Source organism: Marmota monax, unplaced genomic scaffold, assembly GCF_021218885.2.
Source record: "Marmota monax isolate L192 unplaced genomic scaffold, Marmota_monax_Labrador192_F-V1.1 WCK01_AAM20220418_F8-fsc00129, whole genome shotgun sequence".
NCBI classification, from domain to species: domain Eukaryota; kingdom Metazoa; phylum Chordata; class Mammalia; order Rodentia; family Sciuridae; genus Marmota; species Marmota monax.
Genome location: NW_026693811.1, coordinates 224147 through 247070, shown reverse-complemented (window position 1 = coordinate 247070; position 22924 = coordinate 224147). Strand labels below are relative to the sequence as shown.

Here is a 22924-nt window from a genome sequence, read left to right as displayed (position 1 = left end):
TTTCTAGTTTTGGATGCTTTATTATCTAAAGTCAAAAGGAAAGATACAAAACTTATTTTCTTTACCAAGCAAGTGCACTAGGCCTATGGACAATTTTGGTCCTTTTTTCCTAAGCTGTTTCATGCTGGCGGCAGGTGGCCAAGTGGCTGTATTTTACGTCCCACGTCCTAGCTTAACATTTCCGAGGCTGCTGAATAATGTAGATCTTTTTCAGTGGAGTGACCTTCACCAGAGCAGGTGTGGGTTTTTGATGTGCCATGTGCACTGTGGCTGGAAATTTATGGTTGAGCTAAAGATGAGAAGGGAAGAAAAAAAATCATATTAGACATTTTTGGTCATGAAATATTAAAGTCATAGAAAGCAATACAAGCTGGTTGGGAATTTCACAGTTTTGTTGATTTGTTATATGATATTTCTTTTTTTCCATACCATTTCCACCCTGGATCCATGGAAACATGTTAAAGTGGTTTTTCCCTCTTTAACTTGTCTTGAATTTTTAAAATTATAAAATATATGATATGTGAGAATATATAATACATGTGCACTTATATTTATGTTTTGAAGTAACAGTTTAAAAAGTAGAAATGATTAATTATATTTGCATTGGTGCTCTGTAATATTAACAATTATTTGGACACTAGCTTTTATATATGGGTTAGTATTATAAGAAGGCTACCAGAATATTGGAAAAGGTCCTGGCAGGGGGTTCTATTATCAAAAAAATCAGAAATAAAGAGTCTATGAAAGAAGTTAAGAAGAGTTATGGTTATTTATTAGGTCAAAGCATGTGAAATTGCTGTTTATAAGGTTAAAAATGGCATGACTTTGGCCATTCCATGTAGTCCATTCTAAACTGCTTTGTGAAGAGAAGATCAAGGAATGACATACTAGATTCAGGTAACCAAAGTCCTTATTAGTCATCTCCATGGAAGACATCTATGAGGAAACAGGCTTAAATGGATTCAAATTAACACAGACTGAGACATTCTGACAACATGAAGAATTTCCTATAAAACAGAATTTCCTATAAAACAAGGAGACCTTTTGGAATTCACATTAAGGACAACCTAAAATGGGAAGGATGCCCAGAGCTGCTATGCACCTCACCGGTAGTTTTCCTAGGAGGAGAATTTGGACCCAGTAATCTTTTGGGTCCATTCCAGTTTTGGGTTTCCAAGTCCATCAATACAACATAAAAGTGCTGTTACAGTTTGGATGTCAGGTATTCCCCAAAAGCTCATGTGTTCGATAAGGCAAGATGGTTTAGAGGAGAAATGATTATATTATGAGTCTTAACTCAATTAGTGAATTAATCCCCTGATAGGATTAATTGAGTGGTGAGTGAAGGCAGGTAGGGTGTGGCTGGAGGAGGTGGGTCATTGGGGGTGTGCCTTTGGGGTATATATTTTGTATCTGCCAAGTAGAGTCTCCCTGCTTTCTGATCAGCATGTGAGCGGCTTCCCTTTGCCATACTCTTCTGCCATGATGTTCTGCCTCACTTTGAGTCCAGAAGAATGGAGCTGGCTGTCTATTGACTGAGACCTCTGAAATGTGAGCCCCTAAATAAACTTTTCCTCCTCTATGATTGTTCTGGTCGTGTCTTCTGGTCACAGCAGCAAAAAAGCTGACTAAAACAAGTACTTTAAGGACATCGCTTTAGCCAGCAAGGAAGGGGTGCATCAGCTTGCTAGGAATTTAACTTATAACCATAGAGCTTAGATGCATTTTCCTTGACACTCTAATTAAATAAAAGGGGGAGATAAACTGTTCCTGACCTCAAGCATCACGTTGTTTATGGTTTGTTTGGGCTCGTCTAAGCCAGGAAATACACATGTGTCTTACATCTCATCTCAAATATCCCTGCCCAAGCTATAGGCCCACAGATGTCCCTTTTATGTGAAACTTGACTCTAAGAAGGCCTTTCTTCTTGGTCTTAAAAAATTAACTATACCGGAAGAATATACACTGAATTGTTAATAATGGTTACTGCTAAGGGGATAGAATCATGGGCAACTCAGTTTTTTTATTTGTCTTATCAGTATTTTTCTATTTATTTTTCTTTTACCATGAGCAAGTACAAGTTGTATAATAATTAAGCCCAAGGATGGTCCCTGCTGACATTCTAGCAGATTGGAACACAGTAATTGAGGTATTAGTCACAAATGTTGCTTCAGAGTCTGAAAAAGCGTTGGGAACTTTTTACTTTTTTGTCAGATGAGTTATCGTCAGTGCACAAGACATGCATTTTACAGCGTGGTAAGGGCAGAGTGTTTGTTTTGTATTTCTTTTAACATTAGAATGAAAGGAGATTTAAGAAGTCATCGACTTCAGTAGTGTGCTTCCAGACTGGGTGTCTTTAGTCTCAAACTGGGTTATTTCAGCTTAGCTTTAACTCATTTTCAAGAGATTCCAGGTAGGAAGAACAATTTGACAATTAAGGTCAAATGTAAGGTAAAAGAGGGGTGAGAAAGAAGCAAACAGCTTCATATAACAGAGATCTGGGCAATTAGCCAAGATGAGGTGGGGCAAGACAAGTTGGGGCTGAAAGGGATAAAGCCACATGTCAATTGTTGTTCTTTAGGTACGAAAGATGATAGGTGAAAGTATGAAAGGAAAGGAGAAGGGAGGAGAGTGTGTTATAACCCACTTGCTGCTTAATTCAGTCTTGTTATTTGGCAATCTCCAAGATGATCTCTACAATTTACAGGTTACACTATTTTTGGTCATTTAAAAAAATTATTGATTGGGCATGGTAGCCATTCCTGTAATCCTAGTGGCTCAAGAGGCTAAGGTAGGAGGATCACAAGTTCAAAGCCAGCCTCAGCAACTTATCAAGACCCTGACTCAAGATAAAAAAATAAAAAGGGGTGGGGATGTGGCTCAGTGGCTAAATGCTCCTGAGTTCAATTTCTGGTACAAAAAAAAAAAAATTAAATTAAAAAAATTGTAAGCCAGGTGCAGTGGTGCATGCCTGTAATCCCAGTACTCGGGAGGCTGAGGCAGGAGGATTGCGAGTTCAAAGCCAGCCTCAGCAAAAAACTAGGCACTAAGTAGCTTGGTGAGACACTGCCTCTAAATAAAATACAATATAGGGCTGGGGATGTGGCTTGAGTGCCCTGAGTTCAATCTCTTGGACCTGTTCCCCTGCAAAAAAAAAAAAAAAAAATTGTAGTAAAATACAACATAAAATTGACCATTTGAACCATTCTTTAAAGTGTATGGACAGTTTGGTGGCATTAAATACATTCACATTACTGTGCCACCATCACCACCATCCATCTCCAGAACCTTTTTATCATCCCAGATTGGTACCCATTAAACAACTTCCTGTCCCAAGTCCCTGGCGACTTCCTTTTTGTTTCTGACTTATTTTCCTTAGCATAAAATATCTTCAAGATTCATCCATGTTAAAGTATGTATGCAAATTTCCTTCTTTTAAAAGGCTGAATAATATTTCAGTTGTCTGTATACTTATCCATTCACCATCCACAGAAACTTGGGGGGTTGTTTCCACTTTTTGGTTATTGCAAGTAATACTGCTATAAGCACTGGTATGCAAATATCTGTTCAAGTCCCTACTTTCAGCTTTTAATTGTATTCCTAGAAGTGGAAATGTTGGCTCCTATGGCAATCCAGTTTTATTAAATGTATGATCCTCAGTGTTGGCACCATTTTTACATTTCCATCAGTGGTGCATGAGAGTTAAGGATTATATTTTAATGAAGGCATTTAACTGAAGTTCTAGAAGCATTGCTTAACTCAACTGCTTCTCAGAAGGGCAGTACCACAGGTTAGAATGACTGGATGACCGGCAGCCTTTGGGGCCTGTTGGCCATCTGTGAATTGGTTTGGAAAAGTTTTTGGAAAAAAGTAAAAATCAAAAGAATTAAGAAGTGGAAATAATTTTGCTAAAGATAATAGTCTTAGAGAAACTGCCTATAGGTAGGGCATGGTGGTGCATGTCTGTAGTCCCAGGAGGAAGGAGGAGGCAAGTTTGAGGCCAGCTTGGGCAATTCAGTGAGATCCTGTCTCAAAATAAAATGAAAGGGCTGGGGAATGAAGAGCACTCTGGGTTCAATCTCTCTCTCTCTCACACACAAATAAGTAAGAGAGAGAGAAAGTGTGAGAGAGGGTGGGAGGGTGGAGAGAAGATGCTCATAATTATTAAGTCACAAGCGTAGAGGTTTTGGGGATCCAATAAGAAAGTTTTACAACAACTCTTGAAAATATAACAGAAGATTCAAATTCTCTTTTTCATTCCTTGACCCTATCCACCAGGGATATCCTAATGTAGAAGGCTTTTGTGCTGTGGGTAGAGAGTCTGTATATTTATCCATTATATTTATATTTATCCATAAAGCATCTTACATCAAAATTGATGAAACTGTAAATAAAATGTTCAGTCCCTGAAAGCATAAATCTTTTCTGTAGATTTAGTATCAATGGAGATAGGAAGGTTTTGTTTTCAAGTCTGAGTTAGACATAAGTAGACTTCATTTTCCAGAGTACAACCTACAACCAGCTGGCTTGGTTTAGACTGGCAAATTAACTGGAATTTTCTTTCATTAGCCTTTGTAAAATGATAGTGTTTGCAGAATGAAAGGTGTTTCTTGTTTGATTCATTAGGGCAAGATTCTTCCCAGGAGAGGAAGAATCCCAGGGCTCTGTATGTGTGAGGACTCTGCCTTGCTGTGGCTTCATCACAGGGGCAACATATTGAACTTGAAAAGCAGATCAAGAGAAACTCCCATGTTGAGAATTTACCTTCATCGTGGGGAGCTGTGACCTCAGAGCCCATATTTTTAGTTTTGCACAAAAAGCAAAGGAAGTGTGATGAAGGTCTTTATGACTGGAGCTGTGAAGGAAATTCTAGATGTAAGAAAATCAGCAGCAGGTTTTGTTTTAGAGCCTGACATTGGGTAGTAGGAGCAGACTGCCGCTCTCCCATTCATCTTTCCAGGGTGTTAACTTCCAACTCCAATGTTGGCACTTAAATTTCCACACTCTGTTAAGCAAAGTGCTTAAAACAAAACATTCAGCTCATGTCAATGAAATTCAAGGATACTCCTACGGTGATGTTAATCTACAGAACAAGAAGAACCTTTTTAAATTTGCAGATGTCTTTGATGGTTTTCTCTCCCCCAGGATCCCATTTCACATGCCTCTCACTGACTTTGGGGTGGTGACTCAAAGTCTGGCAACTTGAAAAAAGTAACCCAAACTTTTACCAAACTTCCACCTCCATGCTATAACCCCCGCTCCATTACTAAGGTTTTAACTGGATACTTTTACGTGCTTAGAAGCGACACAGCTATTGCCAAATTTAATTTCAATGACTGTCCAGAGAATTAATATATTTGGCAGTATCATTCTCTTTCACTTCTAGCCCTATTTTTTTTTCTTTCTTTTCTTTTTTTTTTAAAAGCAAATGAGCAAATATATCTCAGAGGAGACACATGACATCTAAAAGGTTAAATAACTTTTAAGGAGTAGCTCTAAGTAGTACAACTTAGTTTAAGACTAGGTCTCCCAGATTTTTTCAGACCAGGGAGATTTCAGGTTCCAGAACCCCTTTTCTGTAGGAATACCACACCATGTGGTCAGCCAGTGGGGGACCTGAATCTCTCATGGTTTAGGGATAGAGAGGTGGGGAATGGGTGGTTGGAGAGGTGGGGAGGGAAGAAGTGTGGCTGGATGGAAGAAAAAAGTCTTATGTGGAAGGTGCGGTGGGAAAATTGTGGGAAGGAAGTTTAGGCTGTTCCCCTCTTAGATTTGTAGAATTCCAGCCCTTTGGGGATTACTTTAAATCTCCCAAATCTCCTAAACCTTAAGTTGATTTGAAAGTAAGATATTCAGAGATGAATAGAGTACAGGTAGAGATTTCTTGTCATAACTGAATGATTGATGCGATCTTATGGATAGGGGTTGTTTTAGACTCTTACATTCTTAAAATAGAAATAAGGAATAACATGGTTGCTTGGGACTAGACATAATTGTAGCTGAGGATGTAAATGAATGTTAATAAATTCAGGCATCCTCAATTCTGCTCTTATATTTCTTCTGGCCAATTTATATTGTTAGGTCTCCATGATTATATATATTATAGGAGGAAAGCACTATCATGCAGGTGAAATCTATCAAAAGATTTAGATCTATATTTCTATCTCCTTATCTTTTATATTTTTGTATCAGCCAATATAGTTTAGGTAGTATTTTTTTCAGTTTTAAAAATCAAGGCATAATTTACTCACAATATTTACCCATACTAATATACCACTTTATGAATTTTAATAAGTGCATACAATCCATGACCACCACCACACGCAGGACTATTCCATCACCTCCCAAAATTCTCTCCCTCCTTTGTAGCTGGTCCCTTCCTCAACCCCAGACCCTGACAACCACTGATCTCAGCAGATCTCGTGGTCAGCCCATCTCAACCCCAGGTTGAGGGAGTTGTATTATGAAATCCTACTAAGCTTCAGGCTGAATTATGGATTCAGGGGGAGATTTTTCTTTCTTTACTTAGCACACCCACTTCCACATTAGAGCCAGTCACTTATGATACTCTTGGAACTTATTTTTGTTCCACATGTTTGTTCCTTATCCTGTGCCTGGGACTCCAAGTGATGGAAGGCTAGATGCATGCCTGGGAATAGAAGCCAACTTACTGAGGGCTGACTGTATGAAGTACTTACTTTGCATGTATTATATGACTTCCTTTTATTCTCATAATATTCCTATGAAGTAGATAGTATTAATCACATTCCATTTGCCCAAGGTCACACTGATGTCAGTGACAGAGCCAGCACAGGAATCAAGCAGGTTGTGGCTGATGCCAGACCTGCTCTCCTAACCAGAGATCTGCACAATTTGAGCTACCATCCTGCTCCAGTTAGCACTGAGCTGGGTGGCCAAGTTTGGATTTTTAAAATAAGTATAGTTGCTTTAAAAGCATTTTTAATAGCATACCATCTCATTGTTCTCTAAATACAATTTGGTTATTATTATTATCTGGGGGAGAGGATTTTCTTTTCATCTTTCCTTTCAGTGGTGGGGACTGACCCCAGGGCCTTGCACGTGCTAGGTGAGCACTCTACCACCCAGCTACATCCCCAGCTATTTTTATTTTATTTTGATATGGTGTCTTGCTAAGTTGCCTAGGTTGACTTGAACTTGTGATTCTCCTGCCTTCCATCTTTGAAACAAAGAAGTAATACTTTTTTTTTTTAAGTACTGTGGACTGAACCTATAGCTGCTTTACTGCTGAGCTACATCTCTAGAGCTTTTTACTTTGTTTTTTTTTTTTTTTTTAATGAGACAGGTTCTTGCTAAATTGCTTACGACCTTGCTAAGGCTGACTTTGAACTTGTCATCCTGCTGTCTAATCTTTCCTGACTCTAGAATCACTGGGTTTATAGACATGCATCACCATGCCTGGGCCAGCAGTGATACTTTTTATGGAAAGAGAAAGAACCCTCTATGTCATAGACATGAGCATAAGTGTCTATAAAAGTACAATATAGACTCTGCCTTATATTGTAGGCCAGGAGACATTCTGATACCCTAAGGATGAGGTTCAGGAGCATGAGAATGAGATGCAGTTGCATGCAGCTTTTGTTACTCTAGCAGGGCATCCTCCATCAGCCCTGCTTCTGAAGCCAGGTAGCAGAATTACCTATGGCCTCCCTGCATCTCTGATTGGGAGAATAAAGCCCTCTCATGTTAGAACGCTATGGCTATAGCTCAGCATCAAAATCTTGCTCTATATAATCTGACCTGTGACATCATGTATTTTAGACATTCTTTTTCATTTCACTGCCATAAAACTAGTGCTACTAATCCTAACAGAGGGTGCAGAGCTTACTCTGTGCCTAGCACTCTTCTAAAAGATTCATGTGTGTGAACTCACTTATTCTACACAACAAACTTGCAAGCTGTATGCTGTTTTTTTTTACCCCTACTTTACTAAGGAGGAATCTGAGGCACAGGATAAGTAACCTGTTCAAGGCTGAGCTGACAGTGAGTGGCCAATGGCACCAAATGGAGACCCCAGAGGCCAAGTGCACAGTTTCTATCCCCTGATTTTGGCAAAACAATAAATATCTCGATGGAACTCTGGCATGCTGTTTACTCAGACTCAAGGAATCTAGAAAATAGCTAATTCAGGAAGAAGGTTTCTCCGAGGCTCCCCTATCTTTCTATAGCATTGATCTTCCAGAAAGTTCTCAGTTGTGAATCCCTTCCCCAGATGTCTTATCATCCAGTGGAGATTGATGTATATTGCAGGAAGGAAGATTAGAGCTCATGCCACATCCAGAGCCCTGAAAGACTTTGTTATAAGCTGTCCTCCATTTTTCAGGCCCATTCATCTCCCCTAAAAATTATTTATTCTCATTTGAAATTGCCCACATTTCCAACTCCCTTTTCCCTATGCAGCAGGTGCATGAGTTTCTAAGCCTCACTGGGGTCTTGGATACTCACTTTCTCCCCCCGTGATGCCCCTATGCATGCTATAACATTGTACATAATTGTATATAACATTTTCTCTGTTAATCTGCCTGTACTGATTTATTTCAGACTACGTGATCAAACCTCAGAAATGTGAGGGAAAGTTTCCAACTTCCCTACAACAGCAAGTCTTTCTTCTACAGAAGCTACCCTGTCCTGTCCGTTCAATTAAAGTGTAGTAGCAGAAAGAATAGTCCTTTATTACCTTGAATATAATGTACCTGCCTCTTAGACGTAGAATAAAGGCCCCCACTAAGCTTACTGATGACATTTAGGAACAAACAGTTGAATCCAACAAACCAAATTGCTATCTACCTGGTGAGCTTTTTCTGAGCTACTTTGAAGAAATTCAGGATATAGAAGTAAAAATAGTAGTGGTCAACTGTTTTTATTAACAGACTTTACTGGATATACTCAGCTGGTACTCAGCCTTCCTCCAGCCCTAAACCATGTAACCCTTCATTACCCACCTGTCCCTCAAGTCAAATATTTCCGCGGGGGGATGCCGAGATGGGAGGAAGATCAAAAACTCCTGAATTCCCAATACACGGGCTATCTTTTATAAAAACATGCCAATGTTTTCCAGAAATATTTGGTGTGAGAAAGTGTTGCACATTCAGTTTCATGATTTTCACTTTATTTCCTTATTTTAAAAAATGTTTTATTTAGGAATTTGGGAGAAATAGCTTTTCTCACTCTAACCATTTTATGTTCCTCTCACAAAGAGGAGATTTTTTTCCCCACAAGAACATCAAACCACTAGGCGGGGAAAAACCTCAGTGGTCACCTGCTGGCTCACGTTGGGCAAATACCAAGGTGGAGTATCACGTGGTTCACCTTATGCACACTCACCTTGTCCAGTGTGTCATTCAGGGCTGCCAGCGTCTGTATTTTGGCAACATTTGCAATGGCACTGTGAAGATGAAAGGAAACTTCAATCAGGACTTAAAATTTTCGCACTGAAGAGCTAAATGATTTATATGGATGGCTATTTGTTTGACTTGGCAACATCTAGAAGACACACATTCTGCCTCTGTATACCCATGTGCTGCAATAAACTTTGTGGTCCAAGTTAATATTATAATTGTTTGTTAGCTTTTCATTCAAATATAATATGCACACAGAAAATGCACATGTTGTAAGTATATAGCCTGGTGAATATTAACAGACTATAAACACTAGTCAAACCAACTGCCCCTAAGGATAACGCCTACCTTGACTTACAGCCCCAGAGATTAGTTCTGGCTGTTTTTGTGTGTCATAAAATGAACCATCTTTAGCACATACTCTTCTGTGTCTGGCTTCTTTCTCTCAGGCCAAGTTATTTTGTGGGAGGGTTTCAATCAAGGCTGAGTCTGCAGCACAATGTCTGGAAGGGAAGTCTGTGTTTGCTCATCTGGATAACTTGTGTTGGTTACTAGAAGTTATTAGAAAATGGACACTGATGGTTCTTAATTTATTTTCTATATTTAAAAAAAGAATAAAGCTGATCTGGGGGACTGGGATTGTGGCTCATCGGTAGAGCACTTGCCTAGCATGTGTAAGGCAATGGGTTCGGTTCTCAGCACTGCATATAAATAAATGAATAAAATATATTTTAAAAATATTTAAAACAAAGCTATTCTTGGGCTGGGATTGTAGCTCAGTGGCAGAATGCATGCCTAGCATGTGTGAGGTACTGTTTCGATTTTCAGCACCGCATATAAATAAATTAAGTAAAGGTCCATCAACAACTAAAAACAATAATGATAATTTAAAAAGCTATTCTACAAGAAGTTGTAGGAAAAGTGTTTGTCTGTGAAAATGGGACTCTCCTATCTGGTGTACATGCCTGTGTAGGAGATATGAATAGCAGAAGGGATTTATGGGGAGCAAATGCAGCTGATGAATCTGGGTCTATCAATATACAGGCTCCCTCCAAGGCACCTGGGAGGAGGCCTAGCCAGTTCATATTCCTAAGAGTCCCTTATTTTTCTTTAAAATGCTTCCCCCATTCTATAAGCCTCCCATAACCAGAATCTGTCCATGGTAATTAGGGCAACATAGAAAGTCCTCTTGCTGTTTAAGTCTGTAGTAATCCAATTCCCATCTTTCAATGACTACTAGAAAATAAATGAATTTTTAAAAAGGTACCAATCACTACTTTATTACTCACTAACCAATTCCTCTGCCTCAATTGTTTAACTGATGTTAGAATTAATACTAAGTTTCCATTTTCTGAGGTGCAGAGAAAAGACCTTTCCACTGGTTGCCTGCTAAAGGTCATTTCCAAGCCCAGCTTCTTCAGTGCTTGAGATCCTGGCTCAGGCATGAGAACTAGTGTCACAATAAACAAGGCTTATGCTTGAATCAGGCCTTAGAAACAGAATAGGCTCCCTAAGTCAACTAGCTTGTGATTCAACAACTGTCTGGTATCATTTACAGCAGGCACTCACTATTCTAGGACCTGTCCTAGATGTTGGGTTAGAAGATAAATAATGAGCATGCTTCCCTCCACAGTTTTAAGAACTTAGGGCTTCACTTTCCTCAGATGATGGTTATTTTCTGATATCAAGAAAACAAATGGCTTGTTGTTAATGGGGGCAAATCAGTATTTCATTCTAATGTGGCAGAGATCCTAAAATAATTCCTTCCTATAAATTAGGGGGGAAAAACCTTGAAAAGTGATTTAAAAACAAATTTATATGAAAACAGCCAAAGAAATACAGTATGCTTCCTCCATATTCTCTTTCTGTTATGAAGGGCAGTGCCTTGAACATCATTCCATTAACTCCGTTTGAATCACTCATCAACCGATCTATAGAAACCATTTTAAAATTAAGTCTCTGAAGCACCCATCACTGAGATACTTGGAGGAACCAATTTATTTCTTTTTGAAATGTACTCATTTTCCTTAACAAGATGTAGAGTGGTTGGGCTGATTGTGCTTTGGGATTCAGCCCACCCCTCTCAGCTGGGTTCTGGGAATAGTGTATTGTGTCAAGGTCAAGGTGGAAAAAGTAAGGGGAGACAAGCCTCAGAATCTATATGCCTTCCAGCTATGCCAGATATAGTGGCCATTAGTTGCTTAAATAATTGAGAGGTGAATTCAAAACAAAAATAGCCATTTATTTTTAATTCAGGAGATTTGCTTCAGTAGAAAGCATGCTATGAAAATAGGCCAGCCTAGTGATATTTTAAAGGCTAATCTGAAAATAGGGTAAAGGGATGTGTGTGTCAGGCTTGGACACCTTAAAAAGTCAGTAGGAGGTAGCTGGGCTGGCTGCTGAGAGGAGGAGGATGGGTGGTGGGTCATTCAGGGAGCCCAGAAGAGAGTCTTCATTTGGTAGCCACCCTACTGCCCAAGTCACCATCAATCATGACACCCACCCTACTTTAACTGGATGCCTTCAAGTGCATAGAGGATTGCCCTAAAACTACTTCTGGAGGCAGAAGAAATTAACAACCCCTACCTTGTTTTCTCCAATCCTGTTTTTTTGGTATGTCTCTCCAAGACACCCATTTCTTGTTTTTTGGGAATTCGCATCCTTCCAGCTTTGACTATAAACAAGAATCAACACGAAAGTTAGAACAGCTTTGTTATTCAAGGTATGGATTTATACTTGAAAATATTTTTGAACTTATTTTTTAAAGTTATAAATTTTCATATAAAACAACAAAATAAAAAGAAAAAAATATTTTCTGGGGATAAAAGGTGGGGGCAGAGGAAGGGCTGAGGTCTGCTTGTTTATGCTCAGAGAAGTGGAACTGAGGTTGAAAAAGCAGAAGGTTACACCTTAGTTTTGGGGAGGAGAATAACAATATACTCCTTTAGGCATTTCACTGAAAAACATTTTTTCTTGTTATCAAACCAATTACATTCTTTGTGATAGCAACTAACAATACAATGTGACCCTTGGTTTTCCTATGAGATTAAAGCTTTTGCATGGCTTGCATTTTTTTTTTCAACCAAAGCTTTCAAAAGTCAGATTCTGAGGGATGTGCCAAAAGTCAGAACTCACAGTGCTCACAGGCATTTAATTCAACAGAGGTGCTTAAAATTCCACTGAATACCCACCTTCCAGCCCAGACCCCAAACCTCCACATTGGCCTCATTCAGAGGTTCTAATGAGTAATTAAACTGCATTAATAATCCTGCCATTCAAGAGATCAATTAGTGTTAATTAGGCTACAGATGACCTAACAGCAATTCAAGTGTTTAACAATGTCGAATGGAATCAACTTTTGGAAATGAACAACCCATTTCAGATTGCAAGTCAAAGCAAATACTTTTCTCAGTTCCCAGGAAATTTGTACATCTAAAATCTGACAAGCTCAAATGAGAAATAGCTAAATGGACATTGATTTGTTTGAACTTGTTAATTCTTTTTATGGAAATGCCACATGGGCAATTTTCTGTGACTAGTTCCAATAAAGTGAAAAATAAAGAGAACCTCTCCTATTTCTCAATGCCCTAGTTATTTGACTTCATCATTGTTATTTAGAAATTATTATTTAATTATTTTCGGTTATGTAATACATATAGAAGATACAATTCAAAAGTCATGAAAAGGTCTGTGATCTCCCTCTTACCATTATTTCCCAACCTCCCAGATCATCTCCCTAGATACTACTCATGTTGCAAGTTTCTTATGTCTTTATCCACAGATATTTTATGCATTATTTTTTTTTTAAAAATGGTAGCATAAGACACACTTTGTTCTGCATCCTCTTCATTTTTTTCCACTTGAGCATAAATAACCATTAATATATCTTTATCTGTGTGTCCAATTTTTTTCCTTGAGTTACTAAGGATCAAACCCAAGCCCTCGTGCATGCTAGGGAAGTGCTCTACCACTGAACTACATCCCCAGTCCTTGAGTATCTTTCCTTTTAACACATGTTTCTTTAAAAATCCCATTATATGAACGTTCTGTGTTTACTTAGCCAGTTTGGGAATGTTGGACTTATGTTTCTAATCCATTGTTGTCACTAGAATACTGTGGTGACTATCCTTCTATACACATACTTCTGCATCAGCACAATTTTACCAGTGGGATAAATTCTGAGAAGTGATCCAGATAGCTCTGAGGAATATGTGCATTTGGAAATTTTGCTAAATCTTGCCAAATTGTCCATCTTGGAGGATGCACCAGTTTGTATCTCACTACTTAACTGTTAATCCCTTCTTGTTACATTTCCTTTGAAGAATTTTATTAGTTATTCTTACTTATTTTTCATAAGAATTTTAGAAATAGTTTGTCCATTCTCTATAAATAATCTTGATGATACATTTTTTTTGAAAGGGAAAATTCATATTACATTTCTGGTAGCTTTCTGTTTAAGAACATAATATTTTTTTCCCCATTGTTCACATCCTCTCCTGAGTTCCTCAGTGACTTGTTTATTATTAGGTCCATTGTCTAAGCATTTTATTCTTTTATTCATTTTATTCTTATTGCTGCTATTATAAATGGAGGTCTATTCTTCCATTATTACTCCAACAGATTGCTATTATTTTAAAGTTTTTGATTTTATACACAGGATTTTCTGAAGTCTCTTATTGCTCATTATAGTTTTTTTGTAGGTTCTTTCAGGTTGTTCGGATTTTTAAAAATTATATAGTCTGCAAAGGATAATATTGCCTCCTTTAGAATAATATTAAATAGTGACAATGGTGGATATCTTTGCCTTCACCCACTACCTTTTTTTCCAGTGCTGGTGATCAAACCTAGAGCCTTGTACACACTTGGCAAGTGCTCTGCAACTGAATTACATTCCCAAATTGCCTTTTTAATTTTTAAGGGATTGCTTTTAATGTTTTCTCTTTAAACATATTGTGTACTTTGGTGGCTCATACTCTCTTTCCCTGTGTAAATATATGTCAAGATGTTAAGGAAGTATCTTTTCTTTTTGGTACCAGGGATTGAACTCAGAGACACTCAACCACTGAGTTACATCCCCAGTCCTATTTTGTATTTTATTTAGAGACAGAGTCTCACTGAGTTGCTTAGCACCTTGTTGTTGCTGAGGCTGGCTTTGAACCCGCAATCCTCCTACCTCAGCCTCCTGAGCTGCTGGGATTATAGGTGCTCAGCAGAAACTATACTTTTATTATTATTTTATTGGACCTAAAATAAGGACTAGATCTTGAATTTTCTCAAATGCCTTTCAGAATTCATGGATATGATCGTATGAGTTTTCCCCTTAATGTAGTTGTTATATCAATGAATATCTTACTATTGACCCATACTTGTATTCACGGAATAAACTCTACTTAATCACTTAAATCGCCATATTTTACAAAAAAAAATTGATTATATAAGCCCCTTTGTAGAATTTTATAATGTTAGATTCATTTTGGAAAAGAAAAATCTGCTTTAAATTTTTTTATTTAAGAATACAAAAATAAAAAATTTAAAAAGAAGCATACAAAGTCATCAGCAACAGAAGTGAGATTACATGAAAACATTTTCTGAACAGCCTGGAGCACAGGTGAAGTAAACCAGAGGGTGAAGTACACCAAGGGGGTGCCTCAGCTCCTTCACTGCTCCATTGTCTATTCTGCCAGCAAGAATCAAATCAGAGGTCTGGGCTCAGGTTTCAGTACTCCCCCAACAGTGCTTTCCATTCTTCCCGTGACAAGTGGTTTTCAAATATGGTGCGCTGTAATGATTTTCTTGTTAGCGTTCCTTTTGTTTTCCCTGATGCTATTGTTTCTACACATTTTCTTCTGCCTGGACTGATAATTATCACCAACGATAGAAGCAAAATTATTATGTTAAAATAAGCAGAAGCTCAGAATGAGAAGGCCTTTGTAATACTGAGTTTGTTTGAAACTCATTCAGTTGGAAAGACATTGATGGTCTGAGGGTCTTCAGAGGAGATGGGCCAAAGTGAAGGGAACTATGTCACACAAGGAACTAGGGAATCCAGTAAAATCACTCCTGAAGAAGCAAAGGCTCAAGGGAGCTTAGGTTATCATCTCCAAAGATCGAAAGGGCTGCCATGTTGGGGCTGAAGAGTAGTTTCCTGGTGAGGAAATGTCATGTAGTGTCAGACAGCTCTACTCCCAAGCTATGTGACTGCTATGGCTTGGATATATGGTTTGAGTTTGTCCTAAGGGTCTACTTGCTGAGTGTTTGGTCCTTGGTGTGCAATATTTGGAGGTGATATCTTTAGGAGGTAGGACCCAGTGGGTGTCCTTAGGTTCACTGAGAGGGTGCACTTGGAAGACATCCCAGTTTCTCTTACTTGCTGTTTGGTGATGTGATTTCTCCCTCTTACATTTGCTCCTGACACCTACCATAAGGTCCTCTCCACAGCAGAGCTAATCCTGGTCAAGCTCTTGAATTACCAGAACTGTGAGTTAAATGAAACTCTTTCATTTATAAAGTTAGCCTGTCTCATGTATTTCATAACAGTAATGAAAAACCAACGAATGCAGTGACCTTGAGTGAAATATTTAAAACTCTGCTTAGGCTCAGTTTCGGTATCTCTCAAAAGGGAATAATACTGACAGCTCTAGAGAATAGAGGTGATGTAAGCACCTGGTACATGGTAGGCACTTAATAATTAGTAGTTATTGTTACTTAGATTACTTTGTGTTGTTCCAGAGGGGTGAATGAAGACCAAATAATGAAAGTGCCAAAAAGATAGGGTCTGGCTATAGGTAACTGTTTGTGTTATTCAGTGTGAAAGATATCACCTAGTATAATAATGGATTTCTTGCCCCTCAGTGTATTAAAGTGAGGGCAAGATGTCCTCTGTCATGAACACCTTCGGAGAATTCTGGAGAATTTGGCAGAAGTCAAACTAGATAATTTTTATTATAAAATCTTTATAATGATTCAAACTTTTCCCATCTACCTATAAAATAAAATCTATCACGTGCCTTCCTTCAGAAACAACACAGGGCACTTAGAGAAATAAATATCAAAAGACATTAAGGAAACACAAACCAGAGAGTTCTTCATTCTTAAGAACAATAAAATAGACACTTGAGGGGAGGAATTAAAAATTCTCCCCAACAGATTCCTCCTCCTATTCAGCAGTCTTTGAATCCTGTTACAGAGTTGTGAGTGCTAACTTAATGATTTAAGAGCATTAGAAAACCAGACCTTGGATTTCTAGAACATAGTTCCTATACCTACCTTATTCTGGGAGGGAATCTCCCTTGTCACACATGTACAGAAGAAGGAAACAGCAGACCATATCCCCACACTGAGGATGGATGCACTGAAATACAGGTTGAGGCCCTCTCTACAAGGGGCAATGGAACCAGGTGGAGCTAGTTTGTGGGAAGGTCATCTTCAAAGCTCTTCTGGGAACACTGGTCACACTGGTCTCCCCAGATCAGGATGAACCAGCATTTACAATCCCACACCATCACATGCTGGTCCAATTCACATACACCAGATAAGTCCGACTCAAGGGATTTTTTCAAGGTCTCACTGTATCCAAATCAATTCGTTTAAATTTGTCATCATTTTTGTGACTCCATTTTTGAGACTACATTGTCTTTTGAACATTTATGGAAGACCAACTAGAATTGGGCAAGGTAAAATATGAAATTGACTGAACATTTTACCATGATTTAAGTACAGATGTGAATATAAATACTTAAGGTAAGACTTTATGTTCTTTCCCAAGCTAAAATGAACTAAAGGCAAAAAAAGGTAGGAGAGTTACTCTTTTAGATGATTTCATTAGGACACCCTAAATTCACTTGGGTATATTCAAGTTTTTCTTTCCCATCTCTGTGTAAGAATTGTACTTTCATGGTAGATTTGGCAGTTTATAACTTTTGAAATTAGACCTTGCAGTTTTAAATTCTATATAATAATTTTCCAGTTTTGCACAGTTTTTGATAGTAGCTAAGCTCAGAACAAGCCTGTAAGAAAAATTAGGCTTTTCCTTCACTAATCCATGATGAATGTATGCAAAAAAGTGGAATGACACAAAGGCTATGCAAACTCTGTCTTGGGACTGAGAACTTTCATTTGCAGATTTTAATTGAAAGGTAGATGTTTGCAAAATGTTTACTTTGCATTCACAGTTGATTCATCAGCAAATTTTTGGTTGCCAATCAAGGCCCCAAAAACCCTCAAGAGAAGGCTGTGAGCAAAGAGAGAGAACTTTAGAGCAAGAGGAATTTGGCATGAGGCCTGGTTTATTTTCCAATCCTAGCTTCACTGCCCTCCAGCTGTGTGGCTTTGGTCAAGTTACTCAATCTTGCTGATTTTGTTTGATCCTCTGTGAAACATCATCCACCGCATGTCTGGCAGTTGCTGTGCTGTGCTGGGTGCAACATTAGCTTTGAGCAAATGGCAATAGTCTCACTGCAGCCATCAGACCTCTCTTCCCTGTGATGTTTGGGGCAGTGGGGCTTGTAACCCCTCTCTTCTAACCTCACAGATCTGTGCCTCTCCAACGTCTACAAGTTGAGCAGATGGAATAGAGAGAATCAAGACTTTTGTTTGCTTGTTTTTAGAAAATGATACCAGTCCTTAGGCAGTATGGTCATTCCCCAGGTTCTGCATTAGTTTCACACTGGATGGTACCCCCTGCCTCCAAACTTTCTGCTTTCTTTAATGAACTAGAAAACTTTACTCTAGAGATTCATTGGAGATCCTTCTGATAGCTCTGATTCATTTGGCTTAAATCAAATTAAAAAGTGTAGTGAATATAGGACAAACTCACCGACTGCTATTCTTTCTATTCATCATGTATCTGGCTTCCCGTGGCTACCTCCAACTCACACATTTTTGGTACTGCTGTTCTTATAATGGGGTGCTTATAAAACTAAGAGCGAGGCAAATCAAAAAAGCTGGAAATTCAAAGCATGCTTCCTGCAACCCAGGCCACCTCAAGTTTAATGTAGTCTGTTTCACAGCATAAATGTATAACCAGGGCTAACAGAGCTGCAATATATTATATTCATATACATGAAAGATAAACTGGTAGGCACTCCACATGTAGGTGGGAGAGTTACAGCTGGCTGACTTCTGAGTGGCTTCATTTTTAACTATGATGGGACAGCCACGAGGATCTGTTCCACTGCTATTTCTTTCTTCCTGACTACTGCAGGAGCGCCTAATGCAGCTTCAACATCAGGCTGTTTTGAAATTGGGAATGATCATTTCTGCTGACTGCAATGTGTTTTACTAAGCCTCCATTTCAAAGGGGTCAATCTTCTTGTGCCAGGTACTTTACATAAACTCTTTTAATCATCACGCCAATCCTATCAAATTGATGTTGTTTATTACCTCTCTTTCGGAGATGAGAACATGGAGACTCAGAGGTGTGGAATGAAAGCAAAGTTTGAACTCAGGTCTGATTCCAAAAGCCCTGATATACCTTTCTCATCGTATCGTGCTGACTTCCTGCTTAAAAAAATCAGGTGAAGATTTAATGGAATTTTGGCACCTAATTATTTTTGTTCCATAAATAAAATTTTGCACTATCGCAAACCGGTTTAGATTTAAAATACATAGTGAGAGACCAGCTGAAGGATGAGGCTTCTTTGTTCTCTTGTGCTCAGTGGGGAAGCAAAAGTCTGCCTTCATCTCCATTCTAATTATCCAAAACCTCTTATCTGTAGTGTCACAGTTCATAATAATTAATTGTCATGCCAGAGGCATTGTGACATGCTTGATGGAGTCATGGTGTGCTATGTATACAGAGTAATTAGCAATCATTAGTGGTGGGGACAGAAAGTTCCCGGTGGTTTCATTCAAACTTTCCTTTAGTTAAGTTTATCTCTATGTTCTTTGTGCATAAATGTAGTTTAGCAAATCAGGTTTCAGCTGAACCATTTTTATAAGGTGGAAGTGGCAAGAAGAGAATGGGGGTCTCTTTATTTTTTGTTGTTATCTATGTAATGAGTTTCTCTTCCAATAATTTGCATATATAGTTCCTGGACCATTAGTTAGCATCATTACCTTTAAACGTAATGTTAAATATTGCTAAATTCAATTACAAATATAAAATGGCAGTAGTCTGCCAAAGGAGATCAGGGCATGGTGTCTAGTATTGGAAGCCCAGAACAAGGATTTTGACTTTCCAGTTGGGCTGCCCACCAGAACATGCTGAAACTGCATTTGATTTTTTTTTTTGTACTGGGGATTGAACCCATAACCGCATAACTACTGAACCACATCCTTAGCCCTTTTTTATTTTTTATTTTGAGACAGGGTCTCACTAAGTTGCTAAAACTGGCTTTGAACTTGCACTCCTTTTGCCTTAGCCTCCTAGGTGGCTGGGATTACAGACATGTGCCACCCCCCCCTAACCTGTGTCTGATTTGGATTCTTTGCAAAGGTTATACCTACCATCACCCTCTGCAGCAAAGATAATTGAAATAACCTGGGCTTGGAGGTACCAAAGAATTATACCAATAACTAAATTTTGAAAATAGAGAAAGCAATCACAAAGTGACCAAGCTTTTAAGGTCTTTCTTAAGGAGCTGAAAGAACAAAAAAACAACTAAAAATAGACCTGTACATCCCAGCCAATCTATATGAACATATGGTTAAGTACAATAAAACCATTTTCTATATTCCAGGATGTTGATATAAATAGCATAAGTTAAAAAAAAAAAACAAGACAACTGTGGGTACTTTGCAAAACACCTTGATAGCTACCTTTTCCAGTTATCACCCTCCACTCTCAATCCTTGTGTGCTTATTAAAAAGTGCTTCTCAGCTTGTTGACAGGCAAAGTACATCCCTGCTAACACTTCCCAGCCCTAAAGCCTGAGGAGGGAAAGATGTGGTTGCTGTCCTGTGTGTGGAAGCTGGTTTGTCTGGGTATGCAGTCAGATGAGGCACAGGCATCTTGGGGAGACTGAGTCTGAGAACTGTAACCTCTAAGGAGCAAAGTTTCCGTAGTAGTAAATCATCCAGGTGTGGATGGGTCACAGTTAACCTATAGCAGGGAAGGTTCACCTTCCTTAACTATTCCTGTCCATGAGTACCACAGAATGCCTTATACTTCCCTAGATTTGTAGGTTTTGATTCAATGGGGGGGCCTGACAAATCACCAGGTGGTTTTATGCACAAGCTAAGGAGGATCAAAAGCATAGGAGGAAATCAGGTGGCAGGAAGTGAAAGCAATAGTGGGTGGATTGAGAACTTCTGCTCTCCTGGGGTGCTCCAGTTGAGCATTGATGGGAGGGGGCAGCAGCTGCAGCAGCTGCAGAACAGACAGGTGGGGGCCTACCTGCAGGAGGATGCCCCCCTTTCAGCGGGGACAGCAGAACTTGTACTTCTTGCATTTCGTTTGCCATAGCTCTTGCCAGTGCCTTGCTGGTGCTCTGGAGGCCAAGTGCCAACTGCGTCTGCCCCACAGCACCCCAGCTTTATACGGGGAGGGGGTGGGGCCCCTTAAGGGCATTGCTGAGCAGCAACAGGGCTTGTCACCCAGCTCTTTGGCAGCCTGCATCTGCTTGGCAAGTTTTCTCTTTGAAGAAAATGCTCCTCTTTCCTTCATCTGGGAAGGCTAGTAGATAGCTACAGAAGGCAGGAAGCTCTCATTTTCTTTCACAGGAGGAAGGGCAGAGGGTGTTTTGGTGAATTCCTTTTCTTTCTATACGTTCCTCCAGTAAGTACAGTGCACCTACAATGTGACAGGCTCTTTGTTATATGCTGCCATGACAATCGGGGCAAGACAAGATCTTTGCTTCAAGACATCTGTGGTTCTTCTGAAGAGATGATTATAAGCAAGTGCCGTGCCTTTGTTTCAGTCTTGGTAATTATAAGCGTTTGTACTTAGAAAATAATTGGAGATGTGTACAGAGGTTTCTGGAGTGTAATTTTGTGTTTCTTTCTCTTCAGTTTTTTTTTTTTTTTGGTGCTGGTACTGGAGATTGAACCCAGCAGTGCACTACCACTGAGCTACAACCCCAGTTCTTTTTAAATTTTATTTTATTTTGAGATAGGGTCTTGCTAAGTTGCTGAAGGTAGCCTTGAACTTGTGATCCTCCTGCCTCAGCCTCCTGAATTGTGGGACTCTTTTTTGTTTGAGGGGAATCAACATAAACATGCCAAAATATAGAGAGGGGTGGTTATATAAGTTAAGATAAAGCCATGTGAGTACTTTGTAGTACATATTACAGATGTTTTCAAATGATATTTAACATGTGAAAATATGAATGATAAGATGGTAGAAAAGTAGGTCAGAAACCACAAGATCCAAATTTTGTCAAAAAATAAAAAGGAAAAATACAAAAAATTACTAAAATCTTAGACCTTGTTGTATCTCCAGGGCCAAAGTTTAGCATATGACAGGAACTTAGACTCTTAATTCTTTAGTTAAAAATTGCTCTTCAAGGGCTGGGGATGTGGCTCAAGCGGTAGCGAGCTGGCCTGGCATGCGTGCGGCCTGGGTTCGATCCTCAGCACCACATATAAACAAAGATGTTGTGTCCGCTGAAAACTACAAAATAAATATTTTTAAAAAAATTGCTCTTCAAGAAACATCATTAAGGAAATGAACACAAGCTATAAGTGAGAGAAAATATTTGTAGAGAACAATTCTGACAAAGTACCAGTATCTGGAATATATAAAGAATTTTTACAACCCAATAGTAAGAAAGCAGACAACCCAATTTAAAAATGAGCAAAGGAGTCAAACACAACTTCACAAGTGGGGGTGTTGACAACAAATAAGCACACAAAAAGATGCTCAGCATCATTAATCATAAGGAAAATGCAAATTAAAACCACAGTGAAATGCTATTACATATTCATTAGAAGGCTTAACTAGGAAATAAAAAGGAAAATACAAAATGCTGGTGAAGATGTTGGAGCAACGGTAACTTTCAAACTGCTGGTGAGAAGACAAAAATGTGAAACTCGGTTTATAAAATTCAACGTACACTTAGTGTATATAGTCTGACTAATAATCCAATTACTAGGAGTTTTCCCAAGAGAAAAGATAATACTGTGTGGGTACACACACACACACACACACACACTGTAAAAATATTTTAAACAGCTCTATTTATTTAACTGACAAAGTAAGAAACAACCCAAAAAGTGTATCAACCATAGACTAGATGAACAGATTGTGGTATATCCATATAATAGAATACAATTGAGCAATAAAAATGACTGACATGGATGAATCTTAAAAGCATTATGCTAAATGACAGAAGCCAAACTAAAAAACAAAACAAAAACAAAAAACAAAGGCTGGAGGTATAGCTCAGTGGTAGAGGTCTTGGTTTTGATCCCCAGTATGCAGACAACAACAACAACACAAAATTCAAACCCTACTTACTGTGTTCTTATAAAGTTGAAAGTACAGGAACAGAACTCTTACCAGTGACAGAGGTGGGTGGGGAGAGAGGTAAAACTACAAAGGAGCAGGAGGGGACCTTTCCGAGGTGATGAAACTACTTTGTGTCAATTATAGAGGTGATAACATGAAT

General features: G+C 38.7%; 1 protein-coding gene across 1 annotated transcript; it reads right to left on the bottom strand.

Annotated features, from left to right (window-relative positions):
• Positions 1 to 20860, bottom strand: Dapl1 (death associated protein like 1). Its single transcript, XM_046462323.2, has 4 exons — positions 20713 to 20860; positions 11964 to 12051; positions 9364 to 9424; positions 1 to 289 (listed from the first exon to the last, which is right to left on the bottom strand). The coding sequence occupies exons 1-4, from the start codon at positions 20777 to 20779 to the stop codon at positions 173 to 175; spliced, it is 333 nt and encodes a 110-aa protein (XP_046318279.1). The 5' UTR covers positions 20780 to 20860; the 3' UTR covers positions 1 to 172.
• Between the last annotated feature and the right edge of the window lie 2064 nt (positions 20861 to 22924).

Excerpts from the sequence above, each read along its gene's own strand:
- Dapl1 (XM_046462323.2), bottom strand. The coding sequence starts at position 20,779 with ATGGCAAACGAAATGCAAGAAGTACAAGTTCTGCTGTCCCCGCTGAAA. Across the intron at positions 9,425-11,963 it reads ACAGGATTGGAGAAAACAAG|TGCCATTGCAAATGTTGCCA; the intron begins GTAGGGGTTGTT and ends TCATCTTCACAG. Across the intron at positions 290-9,363 it reads TGAATGACACACTGGACAAG|CTCAACCATAAATTTCCAGC; the intron begins GTGAGTGTGCAT and ends TCTCATCTTTAG.